This window comes from Myotis lucifugus, unplaced genomic scaffold (genome assembly GCF_000147115.1).
Source record: "Myotis lucifugus unplaced genomic scaffold, Myoluc2.0 scaffold_34, whole genome shotgun sequence".
NCBI classification, from domain to species: Eukaryota; Metazoa; Chordata; class Mammalia; order Chiroptera; family Vespertilionidae; genus Myotis; species Myotis lucifugus.
In genome coordinates, this window is record NW_005871082.1 from 2,714,374 (window position 1) to 2,732,434 (window position 18,061).

At 38.4% G+C, this 18,061-nt stretch overlaps 1 protein-coding gene across 5 annotated transcripts in view; it reads left to right on the plus strand.

The window, feature by feature from the left end:
- Window positions 1-6,305, plus strand: part of NRXN3 (neurexin 3) — a 1,457,090-nt gene extending 1,450,785 nt beyond the window's left edge. For 2 of the 5 annotated variants that reach the window (XM_006086967.3, XM_006086968.3), the window contains one exon: window positions 3,212-5,999. In XM_006086967.3, the coding sequence (XP_006087029.1) occupies window positions 3,212-3,513 (302 nt within the window). In that variant the 3' untranslated portion in view covers window positions 3,514-5,999. Of the gene's footprint in view, window positions 1-2,587 lie in introns of all 5 variants that reach the window. The other 3 variants (XM_023752494.1, XM_006086965.3, XM_006086966.3) reach the window with 3 other exon arrangements.
- Window positions 6,306-18,061: the final 11,756 nt, after the last annotated feature.

An 18,061-nucleotide genomic window follows, 5' to 3' on the forward strand; every position in this document is an offset into this window, starting at 1 on the left:
CTAAGATTGAAGTGGGGGTAAAAAAGGCAAATTTAAGACTCCAGTTGGGAGTCACAGATGGTACACTAAAATTGCAAATGAATGCCACTCTGCAATCATGAAGACAGTGATCTTAATCTCACAGGGACACTGGCATCCTCCTTAACTATTTGTCTTTATGTTAAAATTATGTGCACCAGGCCTTTGCCTCCAAACAAATCAGTTATTCCTTGTTTTTTACCCCAGTTTCCTCTGTGCTCAATACACATGAGGCAGATTTTTATCACTGCCTTAAGAAACAAATGACTCTCAGTGTTTGTGCCTGAAGAGAACACGCATGCTAATCCTTTGTTCTAGGTGAGATGCGTAAGAACTACCTTGTTCCCTGAAGGAAAGTAACATCACCCCTGAGTAACCTCTAGGGAACCTTTAAACAGAGAGCATGGGCCTCCTCTTCTCCCTCCACACTGCTCTTCTTTTATTCAAACACTGCCTTTTCCCGTGTATCACCTTAACTATAACTCTTGGGACCCCGTACTAGAAGAATAGGAGAAAAGTGAGCCCAGGATTAGTTTTATGTCTGGATTACCTTTAGGAAACATGCTCCAAATCCCATTTATAAAAACTAGCGAAAGTGTGTAAATTATGTATTAAATAAGTTGCAAGGTATATGAATTATATATGTTCACAATGTAAAAATTAGGTGTGCTGGTCCAGCAAAGCAAGTCTGAAACTTTGGTGAAACCACAAAGATCATTTTGCTCAATAGTTTCCAACTCCAAACACCAGAAGAGAAGCCTGGGTGTAGAGATCAGACCAAAATATCATTTTGAGATTCTCAGAAAGGTCCGTTTTTTATTTCCCCATACATGGTAACAGAGATGATTGCACAATGCCCTATTGTCCCTTGTCTTCCAAATGATACATGTTATTTCCATTATTGCTACCCTCCTCAACTCGATTCTTCTCTGTGCAACACAGTGCAATTGGCAAAATAGGAAGGGAGGAAAAGCTTTTGATGTAGGTGCAAGCAATTCTTCTCAGATGCTAGGAATGTATGCATTAGGTTTCTTCTCAAGAGACCCTGCACATCTGAAACCTGGACACTTTATATGCAGCAGTTTCCATGGAGGCACAAGAAATGATTAAAGACATAAGGTGTGGAAAGCAGAGCAGAGAGTTATAATTTGTGAGTCAGTCTTTATAAGAATTACCTGGGAAGACTGTCCACCTGGAATGTCCCACGTGACAGTATTGAGCCACGTGTCTGGGTTTGTCACCAATAGAGAGACCTCAGCAAAGTCATATCTGGTAACAGATATTTAAACACCAACCATTCCATCAGGGCAAAATTACTACTGAGAGCAGAACACAAAACACTGTACCTGGTTGAGAGCTTAGTGACCCAGGTCAGAAAGAGGTTCAATGATATTGTATCAGCATCTCAACGGACGGACTAACTGGGACGGGGAACATCATGCCATCCTTGCTAGAGGATTTTTAAAAGCAATAGTTGGAATAAATATTTTGCACAAAACTTAATGAACTATAACTTCTGGAGATTATTTCTCTCTTTGAAAAATAACTTGATCTTTCTCACATACATGAATAATAAGCTTGCTTCTGCAGTTAGGTTAGTAACATTCACCATGGAATATTTGTGGTACCCATGATCTGCAAGGCACTAGGATTTAGTATACTATCTTAACTTTCTTTCCTGGCCCAGTCCACATGTTTCTAAATACAGTAAGTAGGAACTCTGGGTAAACTAATAAATTTTTGCCATTCGGATTTTTCAAAACTCACTTTGCTATCTCTATGTTTCAGAATCTAAGAGTACGTTTCCAGTAATTCACAGCTGTCTAGGCTGGTTATTTTTAAAATGTAGCATCCAGTTCAGGATATTTTGCATCTAGCACAAAAGCAATACATTAACATAATTTTAGACCAAGGCAAGGTGGGTGGTCATTTAATAGTCAGAGGAATTTCTGGAAAAACATATCATTTTCATTGGCTAGATGAGCATTTTTAACCTCTTATAATGTGCCCTTATTTAGCAGATAGTAAATGAAGACTGCACTTATTGATAAATGTGAAATGAAAGGTAGTCCTTCACAATACTAAGGACAAAGTATTTTTTGGTCTTTGATCTTGGTCTCTGTGACATGGAAAATATTCTCATCCTCATGGGAGCAAATAAGTAGAAACCCCAGAAGGCGATAAAGTAATGTTAAACACAGTTCACAATTATCTACACACACACACACACACACACACACACAATAGCCAATCAGTACTGGCAACAGTGTAATTGAATGTCATCATCCCATAAGCAAATCCTGGAAACAAGCCTATTTGAGTTCTAGCTAAATAATTACTTGAGAGTATCTTTAAAATCTACACCCCTGCCCGAATCTGTAGATTTCAGGTTCTGGTGGCAAGAGGCAAATAATGGGCTGGAAATCAGCTTAGAATGGTTAGGCTACCATCAGGTGATTTTATTGTCATTTCTGAGGCATAACCTATGAACTCCATTCATTGAGAGTGACTGAACCGTATTTACTTACAAATATGCTAATTCTGTGTTTCTTTTTCTTTTCAATCCCAGGAGGTGAATTAGTTATCCCTCTTCTTGTAGAAGACCCTTTAGCTACCCTTCCTATTGCTACTCGTGCACCTTCCATTACACTCCCCCCTACCTTCCGCCCCCTCCTCACCATTATTGAGACCACCAAAGATTCCCTGTCCATGACCTCTGAGGCGGGGTTACCTTGCTTGTCGGACCAAGGCAGCGATGGTTGTGATGATGATGGCTTGGTGATATCTGGGTATGGCTCAGGGGAAACCTTTGACTCTAACCTGCCCCCTACTGATGATGAAGATTTTTACACCACCTTCTCCTTGGTAACAGATAAGAGTCTTTCCACTTCAATCTTCGAAGGTGGCTACAAAGCACATGCGCCCAAGTGGGAAGCCAAGGACTTTAAACCTAACAAAGCCTCCGAAACTAGTAGGACTACTACCACATCATTGTCCCCTGAGCTGATCCGCTTCACCGCTTCCTCCTCGTCTGGGATGGTGCCCAAATTGCCAGCTGGCAAAATGAATAACCGTGATCTCAAACCCCAGCCTGACCTAGTCTTGCTTCCGTTGCCCACTGCCTATGAGCTAGACAGCACCAAACTGAAGAGCCCACTAATTACTTCCCCCATGTTCCGTAATGTGCCCACAGCAAACCCCACGGAGCCGGGAGTCAGACGGGTTCCGGGGGCCTCAGAGGTGATCCGGGAGTCGAGCAGTACAACAGGGATGGTCGTCGGCATTGTGGCTGCTGCCGCCCTCTGCATCTTGATCCTCCTGTACGCCATGTACAAGTACAGGAACAGGGACGAGGGGTCCTACCAAGTGGACGAGACGCGGAACTACATCAGCAACTCGGCCCAGAGCAACGGTACGCTGCTCAAGGACAAGCAGCCGAGCTCCAAGAGCGGCCACAAGAAACAGAAAAACAAGGACAAGGAGTACTACGTGTAACCACACGGCCGCTCACAAGACCCGCATTTAAAGAACCCAGAAGGATTGCTTTATCAGTGCATACATCCTTGGAAAATGAGATTTTTTTTTGCAGATGTCAGAACTGCTCTACCTAGGAGATGGGGTCTATACCATGTCTATGGTGGGAAAAAAACCGTTTCTAAAAGGACACACACACCAAGATGTATCGACCTATACACAGTTCAGCCATGGCTTTGATCAGTCATCGCCCGGAGACAGAAGGTCCTTGCTGCCCTGCTGTATCATAAAGCACACACTTTGCGCTCTGCAGCCAGCAGGGGGCTCCCCTTCTCTCACCTGGACTTGGGAGCTTCCTTCTCTTGAGGACCTTGCACTCAAGGTAGAGACTCATGGCTTACTTGTTCCATAACTCCAAGTGAGTCTGTAACAATGTTTGTGAAGCTTGACTGTAATAATTTTTTTGTTGTTTAATTATGTAAAAAACAAAAACAGAAAAAAGTTAAACAAACAAACAAAAAAAAACAACCCACCCTTATCTGGTTCTGGCCAGTGTGTGTAACTTTTCTTCAAGATCTGAGGGGAAAAAATGGCTTTTGGGTTTTTGTTTATTTTTTGAGGATGACTGGACATACGTTAAGAAGAAGAAAAAAAAACACTCAGAAAACTAAAGTGGGAGAGACTATTGCCATATGAACTCAAACGCTACCATGGTGTTCACGCTACATATCAGGTTGTGGTGTTTTTAGAATCTGTTGTTTGTTTCCTATACGAACACATAGCAAAATCATGTGATGGATGATAATGTTGATTTGAAAAGCTGGTCCCTCAGGATCTAATTCCAGAATTCGCCACCCAAACCCTGAACCGACTGGGTTAGGGCTGGTTTTATCAGAGCTATTGGGTTTACTTAACAACAGTGTTCCTGTCCATTAGCCCAGCCAAATTGTGGTAAAGGAGAAAGCCCTCCAAATGAAAACAGAGCCTTTCCCAGAGAAAGGGAAGGGAGGGGGTGGCTTGGATCCATGACTGATAGAAATGCATGCAAATATAGAAGAAAAGACAATACTAAAAGGCTGTTCAATAATCAAAACAGACCATAGGGCAGTTCAACTTGTGATGGAACCCACAAAAGGTCACACAAGCCAAACATGGCATGAAGAGAGTGCAAAATGCATAGTTCTTCCCCCACCCCCAACGTGAATATGTTTTCTCATCGTGGTTTAATTTTGTAGTCTGGCACTTACGGATAACTCTATCCTTCCATTTGCTCATGTCTCCCTTCACCCATCTTTTCTAAAACTAAACGAATAAATAATAAATGAATAAAGCTGCTGTGACACACACAAAAAGGAATTTAATAGTATAATATATATATAAATAAATATATATACAGATATATTTATCATGGTATGTTTGATGGGATGACTGAGACAGGACACCTGTTAAAGTCTTGAAGTGGAATGAGAATGTTGTTTTAAAAGAAAATGACAAAACAACAAAAAAGTAAACCTTAAAATGTGAAGCAAGTGTGAGTTTTAGTTTTGTCACAGTTAACTGTGTCAAAGAGAATTAAAAAATAAAATCTTCTCAGATTTTGTTTACATATTTTACTACATTTTTGCTGGTATAATTCCTTAGCCACCTATGTACATACTGCTTTAAGAATTGTTCCTTCCTTTCTATTTGTTTATTTCAGTTGTTTGGTTTATATTCTGGTTGTCTTTCTTTCTTTTTGAAAAGAGGAAACAATGTACAGAAAAACAATAAATTGGTTGTGTGGCCATAGCTATCCAAAAAGCAAGAGACAAAGCAAGACAAATATTCACACAAAAATTAAGTGTGTCCTCTGGAGGGTCAGGTATATACAATTTCTTTTGTACAGATGAAAATCAATCAGCTGTTTAGATTTAGAAATCTACTCTTGCTGGTCTTTGTAAGTTGCATGAATATTTGATTTGAAAAAATACCTTAAAGATATGGGGCAAAAGTGCAATCTAAACAATGGTAGCCTTTACTAATGTGTATGGAAAGAAGTGTTCCTCATTATCTGATATTTCAATGTGTTAAGAGTTTTGAATTTTTTTTTGTCATTAAGAAAGACAGGATTATAAAGAGATATCAAAGCACGAATTTAGATAGCCTAAATGGCCCAACCTATATAAAGTTGATTATATCTTGATGTCTTTAAAAGATTGCTGTTCTTGGAGTCTTGAGGTCTTGTGAATTGATTTTCTGATTTCTTTCTTTACATTTTTTTAAAAATTTGAGTAAAAATACATTTGTTATATTCCTTTCAGTGTAAGTTCTATTTGGACAATTTTATGGGAACATGTGCATTCTGTATGTGAGCTTCTATCATATTCCTGTTGTTTTATGAGCAGACTTTTACGGAATTTATTTATGATGTTGTGATGTTACCGCTTTTCCTTTTTCCTTTTCTCTTTTATTTCATATTTGCATTTTTGTTCAAGGATATGCTTAGCAATAAAATGTTCTTCCCAAAATCTTGTATGATGATGCATTCTTATTTTCTCAACATTTAGTTTAAGATCTTACACTGAAGATAAACATGTCATATCTTATTGAAAGTAAGCTAAGACTACTTTCATGTGAAATAAAAGATTCTATACAGATACTTATATAAACATGTCAAAAGTGGCATATTTATGGGCTTAACAATTATTGTCTGTCAACCAAAGCATTATTTAGATTTCTTTGGTAGAGTCAACAGTAAAGAAAACACTTTTCTGAACAGGTAAGATGACAAAAGCATTCCATTCTGGAAAATATTACTGGATACTATGTTTTTGAAGTGTTTGGTAAATTTATCAACAAAATTTGCAAGGTTTTTCAGAAGCATATTCAGGTAGTGTCTTACTAGAAAGTTTTAGATGCCTTCTTTCTAAGCATCCAGCCATATTGAAAAATTTTTTAAATGACTAAATCCAAAACCAAAATTTAAGTGCTTAAATTTTAACAGCTTTTATTTTCTAGATTTTAAGATTATAAAATTTTGCAAACATTCATTGTAGATGGAACCTATCTCATATCTCAGGTATACTCCATTTGCTGGTTTCCTAAGCACATGCATATTCTCCCAATTGGATAATCCATCATGACACCTGCATTTTCACCATGGTCCAGAAATGTGGGTTAACTGAACAGTTGTATTCTATCCATACATTGGTTAACAGTTTTCAAAGAGTTAGAGTTAAAAACAAATATTATACTTCTTTTACTTTACATTTTATTAATTGAATAAAATGCTGTTGAGTATCTGGGGATGGAAAGAAAATTAGGCTGAATGATGTCAAATTATGGAAAGTTCCTTTTATGGTTTCTGTCTCAAATAATTGATGTAAAGTAAAGCAATCATTTATTAATGCCCATGTTGTGATAGGTACTGTCTTGTTTTGAATCTGTGTTTTATGTTTCACCCCTGAGTGTTAGCTAGTATTTTTTCATCTTAAAGATGAGAAAACAAAGACACAAAGAGCATAATGACAACTTGGCTAATACATTTCTAATCACGTTAGAAGTCAGGCCTTGCTGACATGGAGGTCAGTGAGATGTCATGGAGAGGGCATAAGCACTGAGGCCAGACAGAGTTGGGTTGGAACCCCATCTGGACTACTTACTATTTATAGGCAAAATTCACAATCTCTGAGATTTGGCTTCCTCACCTGAAAAATGTGACACCTCAATGACTTTGCCTTTCATTGTAGTTTGGTAGGGAAATGAAATAATATAAAGAGTTTTAATTGTGATTGAGGCAGTGTAGAGGTTCACAAAGTTAGTCACCTTCACTTTGAGTGCTATGCTATTCTCTATACAACAGATGACTTCTAGAATGAGAAATTCTACACTAAATTCTATAATAAAATGATTTATTTAATAGTTATCAAGCAAAGTTGCAAAATCATGACTAGGGTTTACTAGCTATAATGGATACAGCTAGTCTTTTTCGAGTCACATACTTTGATTGCAAGCATAATTGCAACCAATAAGTATGTGTCATTGATATTTGGTAGCATAAATCTGACTGGCAGCACATTTTAAACAAGTGGCCAGAGGTTAGGATAATAAACTTAGATAAATTTCCAGATGATTGTCAATATTGTAGTTTCATCAAGATCTAAGTAGTGTTTGCTCAGATACATTGGTGAAAGTCCATCAACAGAAATAACTTGTCATTGTCTTTCCATGAAGAAAGTGTTGAGGTATACCATTCTTTTCCAATGTGTTTAACTTTGGCCATGGGCTTTGGGTTCAGAGAAGCTTAGTTCAAACTGTGGCTCTAAATCCTGGATCTGTCCTTTACTAGCAATTAAACCTTAAGTGAAGTGTGAAGTGACCTTAGGTTTGTCCACAAAATTGGAATGATAGTGTTCTCCTCTTTGTGCTGTGCTATCATTAAATAAGCCTATGTGAATATAAGTGCCTGGATATAAGCTCAGTGGTTGGCCCATAGCCTTCAAACAATGATGGCTAAATTGTCCTTACTCATCTGTTATTATACTAGAAAAATTAATCCACAATTCGTAATAAGAGTGTATTGGAGAGCCCAAGGACAATCATTGTACTTCTATACCCTAAAATCATAATTGTTTTTATTCCTGTTCAGTTGAAATCACATTCATTATTGATTCTTTGAACTTTCCTTGAATATTCTACTAGAAATGTACATATCCCTGTAAAATCATTTACTTCAATCAACTTTTTGAGAATAGGGACCACAAGAAAGGTTCAAATGGTAAACTATTCTGTGCCTCAAAGGACAGTCTTCTATGCTTACCAAATCACAGAGTTATCATTGCCTTAGGTACCCCATCAAAATTCTGTATTTGCCTTCCCTCCATGAACATTCTAAATATCTCTATTTAAGATATAATCCAAGAACCACTCTAAGCATTCATTCATTTGATAATTCAAAGTTTACTGAACCAGATTGTGTGTGCCAGACAATCTACCATTGGCTATTGTTACTTTATTTCAATGAAGACAGAAAATGGGTATGGGGGTTTTAAGCCTTTTTCTCTCTTGTATAGATTCATAGAGGCCCAGATTCTCTGCACCCATATTCAAATTGAAGTTTGATCTTTCTCTGAAAATTCTAAACCCTATGTTATCCCAATTGAAATAAAATCTTGATGCTACTATTTGATATCAGTTTGATTATTAATGTACTTATTAGACATTATTAAATGATTACTATATCTTAGATTGAGAGCCTTAACAAGTCTATAATCTATTAAGAGTGCACAAATAATGATACTAAAATATAAATAAGATGTCAAAAAAGTACAAACTAAGTTCTTAGAAGTTCAAAAGAAATTACTTAAGGGAAAGTTTCAAAGATGAGATTTCATATTAGGTAAACCCAGCCCTCCAGCCCCCCTCTCCTCTGATACTGTCAGTCTTTTTTCTGTATATATGAGTCTGTTTCTATTTTGTTTGTTTATTTCATTCATTAGATTCCACATGTAAGTGAAATCATATGAATTTGTTTTTTATGATTTTTTTATTGTGAACATCCTATATAATAAAAGCTTAATATGCTAAGTGTCTGGTTGACTTGTTGGCCGTTCAACCACTCAAAGTGTAATAAGCTAATGATATGCTAAGGCCGTTCAACCACTCGCTATGATGTGCACTGACCGCCAGGGGGCAGATGCTCTGACTGGTAGGTTAGCTTGCTGCTGGTGTCTGGTTGATTGGGACTGAGCAAGATGGGCCAGACAAACCCTACAGCCCTACCGCGGCCCCTCCCCAGCTGACCATTCTCCCGCGTCTTTCCCCGGCCTTGATCACACATTGGTGGGGTCCCTAGGCCTGGCCTGTGCCCTCTTGCAATCGGGGACCCCTAGGGGGATGTCAGAGAGCTGGTTTCAGCCTGATTCCACAGGTCAGGCTGAGGGACCCAACTGGTGCACAAATTTGTGCACCGGGCCTCTAGTTTTCAAATATTCTCAAAAGTAAAGGGACTAGTATAACAACCCCCCATTCATCCATCATCTAGCTTCAAAAATTTGATCTTTTGATGTTCTTATCTTATCTATGTTCACCTCTCCATGAGAGATTCTCTTTTAATACCACATAATGTTAAAAGGAAAAATAGAGCATTAAGAAAAGCTATTTTGGGGTCTCTTGACTGGGGACTTGTTCAGTGTGTTTTAGAGTAACTAAGCCTAACACTCTTTCTGATGGACTTTTAATGGCATGATTCCAGTTCTTTATTCAATGACAACTTGAAAGGGGAGATTAACTGCTAAGTAGACTCTTCATCACTTAATGAGATTGCCTGAACACTAAATGGATTTTTCAGCTTGTACATATGCCATTTCAACTGTGCTCAATCATTTTTTGAAATAAAATTTTAAAAAGTCTATAGAGTATATACAGTAGCTATACCTTTTGTAAAATATGAAATCTTGGAATATAATCTATGTTCCTTTTCAAGGGTATGGGTAAGGGAAAATACTACTCATTTGCACCTGTGGAAGCTAAGAAATACTTTTCCCTCTAGAAATGTGATCACAAATTTACTAGCATAATTTCTTATGGTTATATTCAGGTATTTGCAATAGATATAACTACACTGAATTTGTATGAGACTAGTAGATGACATAGTTCATTAAGCACATTTACCAGTCATGATTTAATACTGCTCTGTTGGCAGTGGTGATTTTCTCTTCTTTGCTCTCACTCACCTGCAATTTTTGACCTATAATTTTCATCATGAAAGTATCATAAGAGAGAGTCAGAGAAAGAAAGTTACTTTTAGACTGACAGCATATTCTTCTCTATCTCAAAGTCAAACTAAGTGTTTAGAAAAAAATGAATAGAACCACAACAGACTTTTACTTCTTGGTCTTATGGACTGAAATGAAAGGCAAAATAGTATGTTTCAACAAATAAACGGTGTTCCCATTCCTCCTCTGTGCTGAGCCAGTGCCCCATTTTATGTTTTTATTTTTTGGGGGGTGAGGGGAACCTAGCAGAGCACACATAAATATTATTTTTGAAATGAAAACCAAAAATTTTCCAGGTTTGCAAGAAAGCACAGTAAGTCAGGGTTAGGAGTAGATGAGAAGGTAGGTTAAATTAAGGGTGTTATAAAAACTGAAAAGCTAAAATTTCTTTGGCATTACAGTATAGTTTTCAATGTTCATGCATCAACCAGTAAAATGTGCTCATGTGCATTCATGGGTATGTACAACCAGATCTGTTCTGATATTAAATTTGAAACATGAAAACTAGAATAGTTATAGCACATAAACTAAAACAAGCAGAGAAATGTGGGCAAGAGGAAGAGAGCAGAGCAGAAGAACTGCTCCTAAGCAACTAAGAGGTTTGTAATTGCTCAGAAGATGAGCTCAGCATTAGAGCATCTAAAATAATAATGATCTCTCTCTCTCTCTCTCTCTCTCTCTCTCTCTCTCTCTCTCTCTCTTCTACCTTGCTCCCTCCTCCCTCTCCTCTCCTTCCTCTTCCCTTTTCCTATTGTACCCCTATTCCTCCTTCTCCTCCACTTCTTCCTTCCTTCCTTCCTTCCTTCCTTCCTTCCTTCCTTCCTTCCTTCCTCCCTTTCTCCCTCCCCCTCAATTCCAGAAATAGTGTCTGATGTTAAAAAATAAACTCTGATTTCACATACACATACACCCTGTGCTTCTTTTGTAAAAAAAAAGGAGGAAAAAAAGCAGGTGCTTGTTCTTCTATAGTAATAAATTCTAAAATGCTTCAACTATTGTGCTGCTCCTTCTTTTTTCTCTCTCTTTTGAATTTAAAACTTCCATAAACATTGATATGATACACATTTTTTCCTAAAACATATTGTAAGAACATGAGTCATATATGTCTGTGTAGGTGAACAGGCCTTTCTTGACTCCCTCACTTGGCAGGTGACAAGCTGCAATGTGATAACATACACTGCTGTATATGCACTAGAGCAATAGCTGTTTTGTTTTTTGTTTTGATGAATCCTATTTTATTCCAGCTCCACTGAGATATAATTGCCATGTAACATTGTGTAAGTTTAAGGTGTACAAGGTGCTGATTTGATGCATGTGTGTAATGCAAATAAACTGATGTTACCAGAATGGTTATCAGAATGATTACACAACCAACACCCCACTTAATTACCTCAATTTTATTTTGTGGTGAGAACATTTAAGATTTACTGTGTTAGCAACTTTCAAGTATACAATACAGTATTTTTAACTATAGTCACCAGGCTGTACATTAGACCTCTAGAACATGTTCATTATACAACTATAAATTTGCACCTTTAAATCAACATCTACCCATTTCTGCCACTTACCCCACCCATGTCAAACACCAATCTACTCTCTGTTTTAATGAGTGTGGAGTTTTTAGGTTCCAACTATGAGTGATATAATAATATTTGTCTTTCTCTTTCTGATATATTTCACTTAGCATAAGACCCTCAAGTTTCATCTATGATGTCACAAATGGCAGGATTTTCTTCTTTTTTATGACTGAACTAGAGGCCCAGTGCATAAAAATTCATGCACTCGGGGGGTCCCTCAGCCCGGCCTGCACCCTCTCGCAGTCCGGAACCCCTTGGGGGATGTCCACCTGCCAGCTTAAGCCTGCTCCCCAGAGTATCGGGCCAAGGCTGGCAGTCAGACATCCCTCTGGCAGCCGGGAGTCCTCAGTCGGTCATCCTTAGCATTGCTGAGGAAGCAGGAGAGGCTCCTTCCACTGCCACTGTGCTCACAGCCGTCAGCCTGGCTTGTGGCTGAGCAGAGCTCCCCCTGTGGGAGTGCACTGACCACCAGGGGGCAGCTCCTGCATTGAGAGTCTGCCCTCTGGTTTCAGTGCGCGTCGTAGCAACTGGTCGTTCCTGGTCATTCTGCCGTTAGGGTCCATTTTTATATTACCCTTTTATTATATAGAATATTTCATTGTATGTATGTATGTACAACATTTTTGTCCATTTATCTGTCAAAGGACTTTTATATTATTTCAATGGCTTGTCTATTATTAATAATGCTGCAATTAATGTGGGGGTGCAGATATCTTTTTGAGATAGTGGTTTTATTTTCTTTGTATAAATACCTGGAAGTAAGATTGCTGTATCATATGGTTACTCTATTTTTAACTTTTTGAGGAACCACCATACTGTTTTCATTAATGGTTGTACCAATTTAAATTCCCATTTACAGTGTATAAGGGTTCCCTTTTCTCTACATCCTTGCCATTACTTGTTATCTTTTACCTTTTTGATAATAGCCATTCTAACAAGTGGGAGATGATATCAAAAGATAGGTCCAGAATTAGAGCATTAAAAATAATGAGGTCTCTCTCTCCCTCCCCTAACTCTCCCACTCCTAAGATTTATTCATGTTACTAAATAGCATCTTATATTTCATCTTGAAAAACTTTTAGCATTTCTTGTAAGTTAATTCTACTGGTGATGAACTCCCTTGGCTTTTGTTTGTCTGGAAAAGTCTTTTTCTCTCCTTTATTTCTGAAGAACAACTTTGTCAGGAAAAGTATTCTTGGTTGGCAGTTTTTCATTTCAGCATTTTGAAAATATCCCAATCCCTCCTGGCCTGCAAGGTTTCTATTGAGAAATCCACTGATAGCCTTATATACCCTTGTATATGAGGAATTATTTTTCTCTTGCTGCTTTTAAAATTCTTTCTTTGTCTTTGATTTTAGAAAGTTTTATTATAATATGTCTTGGAAAAGATCTTTTTTGAGTTGAAGCTTTATGAGGACATGTGAGCTTCATACCTGAATGCTTTAACTTGGAAAGTTCTAAGCCATTGTTTTCTTAAATAATACTTCTGTTCCTTTTTTGTTCTCTTCTCCTTCTGGGACTCCAGTAATATGCAGATTGTTTCTTCTAATAGTATCCCATAGTTCACATAGGCTATCTTCAATCTTTTATATGAATTTGTTCATTTTGCTTCTCTGGCTGAATAATTTCACATAATCTCTCTTCAAGTTCACATATTCTTTCTTCTTTTGGTCTAGTCTAGTATTAAAGCTTTTTATGTAATCTTTCAGTCATATCTTCAGTTCTAGGATTACTGATTTTTAAAGAGTTAAGCTTTTCATTTTGTTCATGCATGGTTTGCTAATTTTATTTACTTGTATATATCTGTGTTTTCTTATAGTTCACTGAATTTCTGTAAGAGGATTATTCTGAATGTTTTGTCAGACAATGCACATAGATCTCTACTTCTGTAGGATCAGCTACCTGAGCTTTATTAGTTCCTTTGTGGTGTGTCATATTTACCCAATTCTTCATGATCCTTATGTCCTTGCATTGGTATCTGCACATTTGAGGAAGCAGTCTCCTCTTCCAGCCTTTCTCAAAAGTGTGTAGGGCTGCTGACTTGTTTCCCTGCTCAGGCTCTGGCTATCATTGTGCTGCAGAGCTGCCTGGCATCTCTGGCCAGACTTCCTGATTTGGTGGGCTGGAGGCTATTTTCAGCAGTTGTATAGGGTTGCCAACTTTCTTTCCTATCTGTGCTCTGTGGCTAAGATATATTGCTGGCTGGGGACCCACACTTGGAAGAATTGAACAATATCTGACCAGGTGGGGCCACTGGTTGGACTCTGCAGATGAACAGAACCACTGGTTGGGATCTTCATTCAGGCACCACAGCCAGCAGAAATATAGTCTAAGATCCATGAGCTCACTGCTATGAACCCCACCCTCCCTTCTCTTTCTCTAGCTGATTTCCCCAGTGATCTGTGTGAGGCAGTACCTCAGTGGGCCTCTCTGAAAGTGCCCCAGCATGCTCATGAAGCTGACGATGCCTTGGGCCTTCCTTTTCCCACCGGAGAAACTGTAGACACAAAGGGACTCCTCAATGTGGTTATTCTTTGATCTGGGGGAGGGGCAATGCATTCAACATAAAATCAGTTCTCTTACCTTTGTAATGTGTTTTTTCTCAGTTTTTGTGATCCAAGGGGGTTCTTCAGCCTCATTTCCAGGTTCTGAGATCTTCACAAAGATGGTTTGTCTATGGCTAGTTGCTAGTTGCTCTTTATTGAAGAGGATTGTATTTGAGAACCACTTATTTCACCAACTTTCTGACATCTCTGTGATGGCTTTTATAAACTAGACAAGTTGATGTTATGTAGCGATAGCTGGCAAGTGTGTGGTATTAGAACACCAGGTATGGATAAGTTAATGGGGTGTGAAAAAGAAAAAACAAAAGAAAATGTTAGTAGGGCCACTCCTCAATCATAATTAACACTGAGAATAGTTTTATTTTTCAATCAAAGATTTTGCAGATCAGCTATACATTAACATGCGACTTTGATATTTCCATCACATACATCTGGTAAGATGGGACTGATGAGTTATTTAAGTCAACTTTGGTAAGCTCTGGAAAAGAGAATCCATGAAGCCATACCCTTACCAAAAAGCCCTCCACATGTACACAAACAGCTGAGCATTTCCACAGCCCAAGCCAGTCAAACAATGTTCAGATAAAAGATATATTTTAAGGGCTCCAGTTAACAAGACTTCCAGTTTCCCAGCCAGTGAGCATTCAAGTGTTGTCTTTAGCAGACAGGAGCTGGCTGACACACAGAGCCCTAAGAGGCTATTTCCCCTTACACTACCTCAAAGAAGTTAGAATTTTCAATTTATTTTTTTAAAGCAGATACACAGTAAACATCAGAATGTGAGTTTTATGCTAAATACATTTTGGTTTCAGAGCAGTTATCTCTTGCTGCCAGAATAGCCCTAAGGATTAAGATAGTTTATTGGGATCAAATGCCTAGGAGATTTATTATAGTGCAGACAGTTTACTCATTCCCATTAAAATGCCGATTATGCTTCTTTCTTTGCTTCTCTCTCTCTTCCATCTCCTTCCTCTCCTCCTCCACAACCTATATTCTATTATTTTATTTTCCTGCTTTAAGATGAATCTACTTTGATTTTTATCCTTTATCAAAATTGAGTCCTTGGAAACTCTCCAACTTTATGTGAGCCAGATAGTAGCAATGACACTCACATGTAGCTCAGTAAGTGTTGTGAATACCAAGTCCCAGAGCTACAAAAAAAAAATTTTAGGGACTGTCTCTGATGATTAGAGAGAATGGTGCACATTTGGATTAATTTGTCATGAAGGATCACAAACACTCTAACTAAAATCATCTCTAATTTAAAGCCATGTAGGAGCAAAGATAATTTGCTGCCAGTATATGTTTTACTTGCATGAAAAGAGAGATTATTTAATAGCCAAATTCTATGTAAAACATTTATCAAGGCAGATGAGTTTACCAACAGTATGTCAGTTCTCATGAAAAGAGACATAAGACATTAGAAAATATGATTACCTAAATAAGAAAGCTAAAACCCAGGAAATAATTCTAGAGGGCTTGATCACGTCTCCTAGTTTATAAGAAAAACAATCATTGAGTCCATTGGGCTGTCTAGAATGATTTTATGAAAACTCTGGCAGGCTGGGAAAATGTTTGATATACCCTGAAAATTTCACCTCAAATACTCAGTGACTATTACAGTGCCTGGCATGGAAGAGAGACCCAGTGAATTTTTGTGAGAAGAACAATTAAATACAGCTGATATGCAACTCATGGGTGTTCCAATACATTGTGGTCATTTTCCTTTTATTTTTTTCTGGTACTGTGCTTGGAAAGATCTAGTCTAGCTGTTGTCAAACTTTGGCACATACAAGAATCACTTGGAGATCTCTTTACAACACAGAGTGCTGAGCCCCACCCCTGGAGTTTCTGATTCAAGAGGTCTGTGTGAGGTCTGAGAAGTCACACCTCTAACACACAAAGATGATGCTCTGTTGCTGGAGCATGGCCCACATTTTGAGAACCATGTAGTCTATAACATGATGAAAGAGCAACTATACACTTGAGAGCAAAGAAGTGCTCATCTCCCCTAATTTTAAGAAGCTTTGATTCCCATCTATTCGACAGACTTGGAGCAGTTACTGTCTGAAGCTCAGGCTTCCACTAAAGATGCAAGAAAAAAAATGTCCTCACACTTTTTGTGCATCTGTCTGAGTGTGGCAGCCAAGATTGAATACGGAAATACAGGGGGAAACATGGTATAACAGGGAAACATATAAAGATAATTTTTGCATCTCAGAAATAACTTTGTAAGCAAGGAATGCCTGTTTTGCTCCTAAGAAGACCCTAAAATTTGAGTTTCATTGAAAAATGGTTCCCCTACATTTTCACCTTCTGGCTGATTCCACTTTTTAAAGCTAAAAGGTTAAAATTAATTAAATCAAAATCAAAATTTTTAAAAAGCATGATTTGAAGTCTAGTTATCTGATAGCTCAGGTGCCTCCTAAATTGAAAATTCTTTGAGTCTCTGTTGAATTATTTGGCTTCCTGTCGATATGATTAAGAAGGAAGATGTTTTACTATAGGCAAAGGGTAAAATATAAAATAAAAAGAGGACTACAAATTGAGCACTTACTGTTTGTCAAGCTCTCTACTAAACTCTACATATTCATTACCCCATTCACTTCTTACAACAATCCTTGGAGATCAGCACTGTGTCTCTCCCCATGTCACAGCTAACTGCCCCCCCCACTGGCCTGGTATCCTCTTACTGCCCCCCCCGCCAGCCTGGTTGCCCCTAACTGGCCCCCCTGCTGGCCTGGTCACCCCTAACTGCTCCCCCCTGCCAGCCTGATCGCCCCTCACTGCCTCTGCATGCCAGCCTTATCACTCCTAACTGCCACCCCCTGCCAGCCTGGTCACCCCTAATTGCCCCCTGCTGCTGGCCAGGTCATCCCCAACTGCCCCCTCCCTGCCGGCCTGGTCACTCCTAACTGCCCCCCTCTGGCCAACCTGGTAGCCCCTTACTGGCCCCCTGCCAGCCTGGTTGCCCCCAACTGGTCCCACTGCTGGCCTGGTCGCCCCCAACTTCCCCACCCTGCCGGCCTAGTCACCCAACACAGCCTGCTGTTCAGTCATTTGGTCATCCCTCACTAACCCCCCTGTAGGCCTGGTTGCCCCACAGTCTGCTTGTTCAGTTGTAGGCAGCCATCTTGTGAGGGTGTGAGGGTTAATTTGCATATTACCTCTTTATTATATAGTAGTTTTATTTCTATCAAAGCAATATAGACAAATAGCTTAATAAGACAAATAAGTTTTATCATGAAAACAGCCATTTCCACTCTTAGTTATTTCATCTGCTATCTATCTCCATATTTCCAAATTCATTGTGTACTTATCTTTTGATTCACTGATTTAAACATTATTCACTGACTTCCTAATGTGGAACACAGGTTTTATCCTCTCTTTTATACACCTCTTTTCTCTTCTTTACTTTTTTAATAGTTATATTATACATTTTCATAAAAATGGTGCTTTCATGATTATGATTGCATAAATATTGTTAAGTAAAGTAGTGTATTATGATTGATTTTATTTTTCTTTATAAATGTTTTGTACAATGCTTAGCTTTTTCTGGATTTTTTTTCTTTTAGCCTTTATTGTTGAAAGTATTATATGGGTCCTCACTTTTCCCCCATTAACCTCTTTCAGCCCACTCTTGTCCTCCTCCCCCCGGCCCCCAGACCCTCAC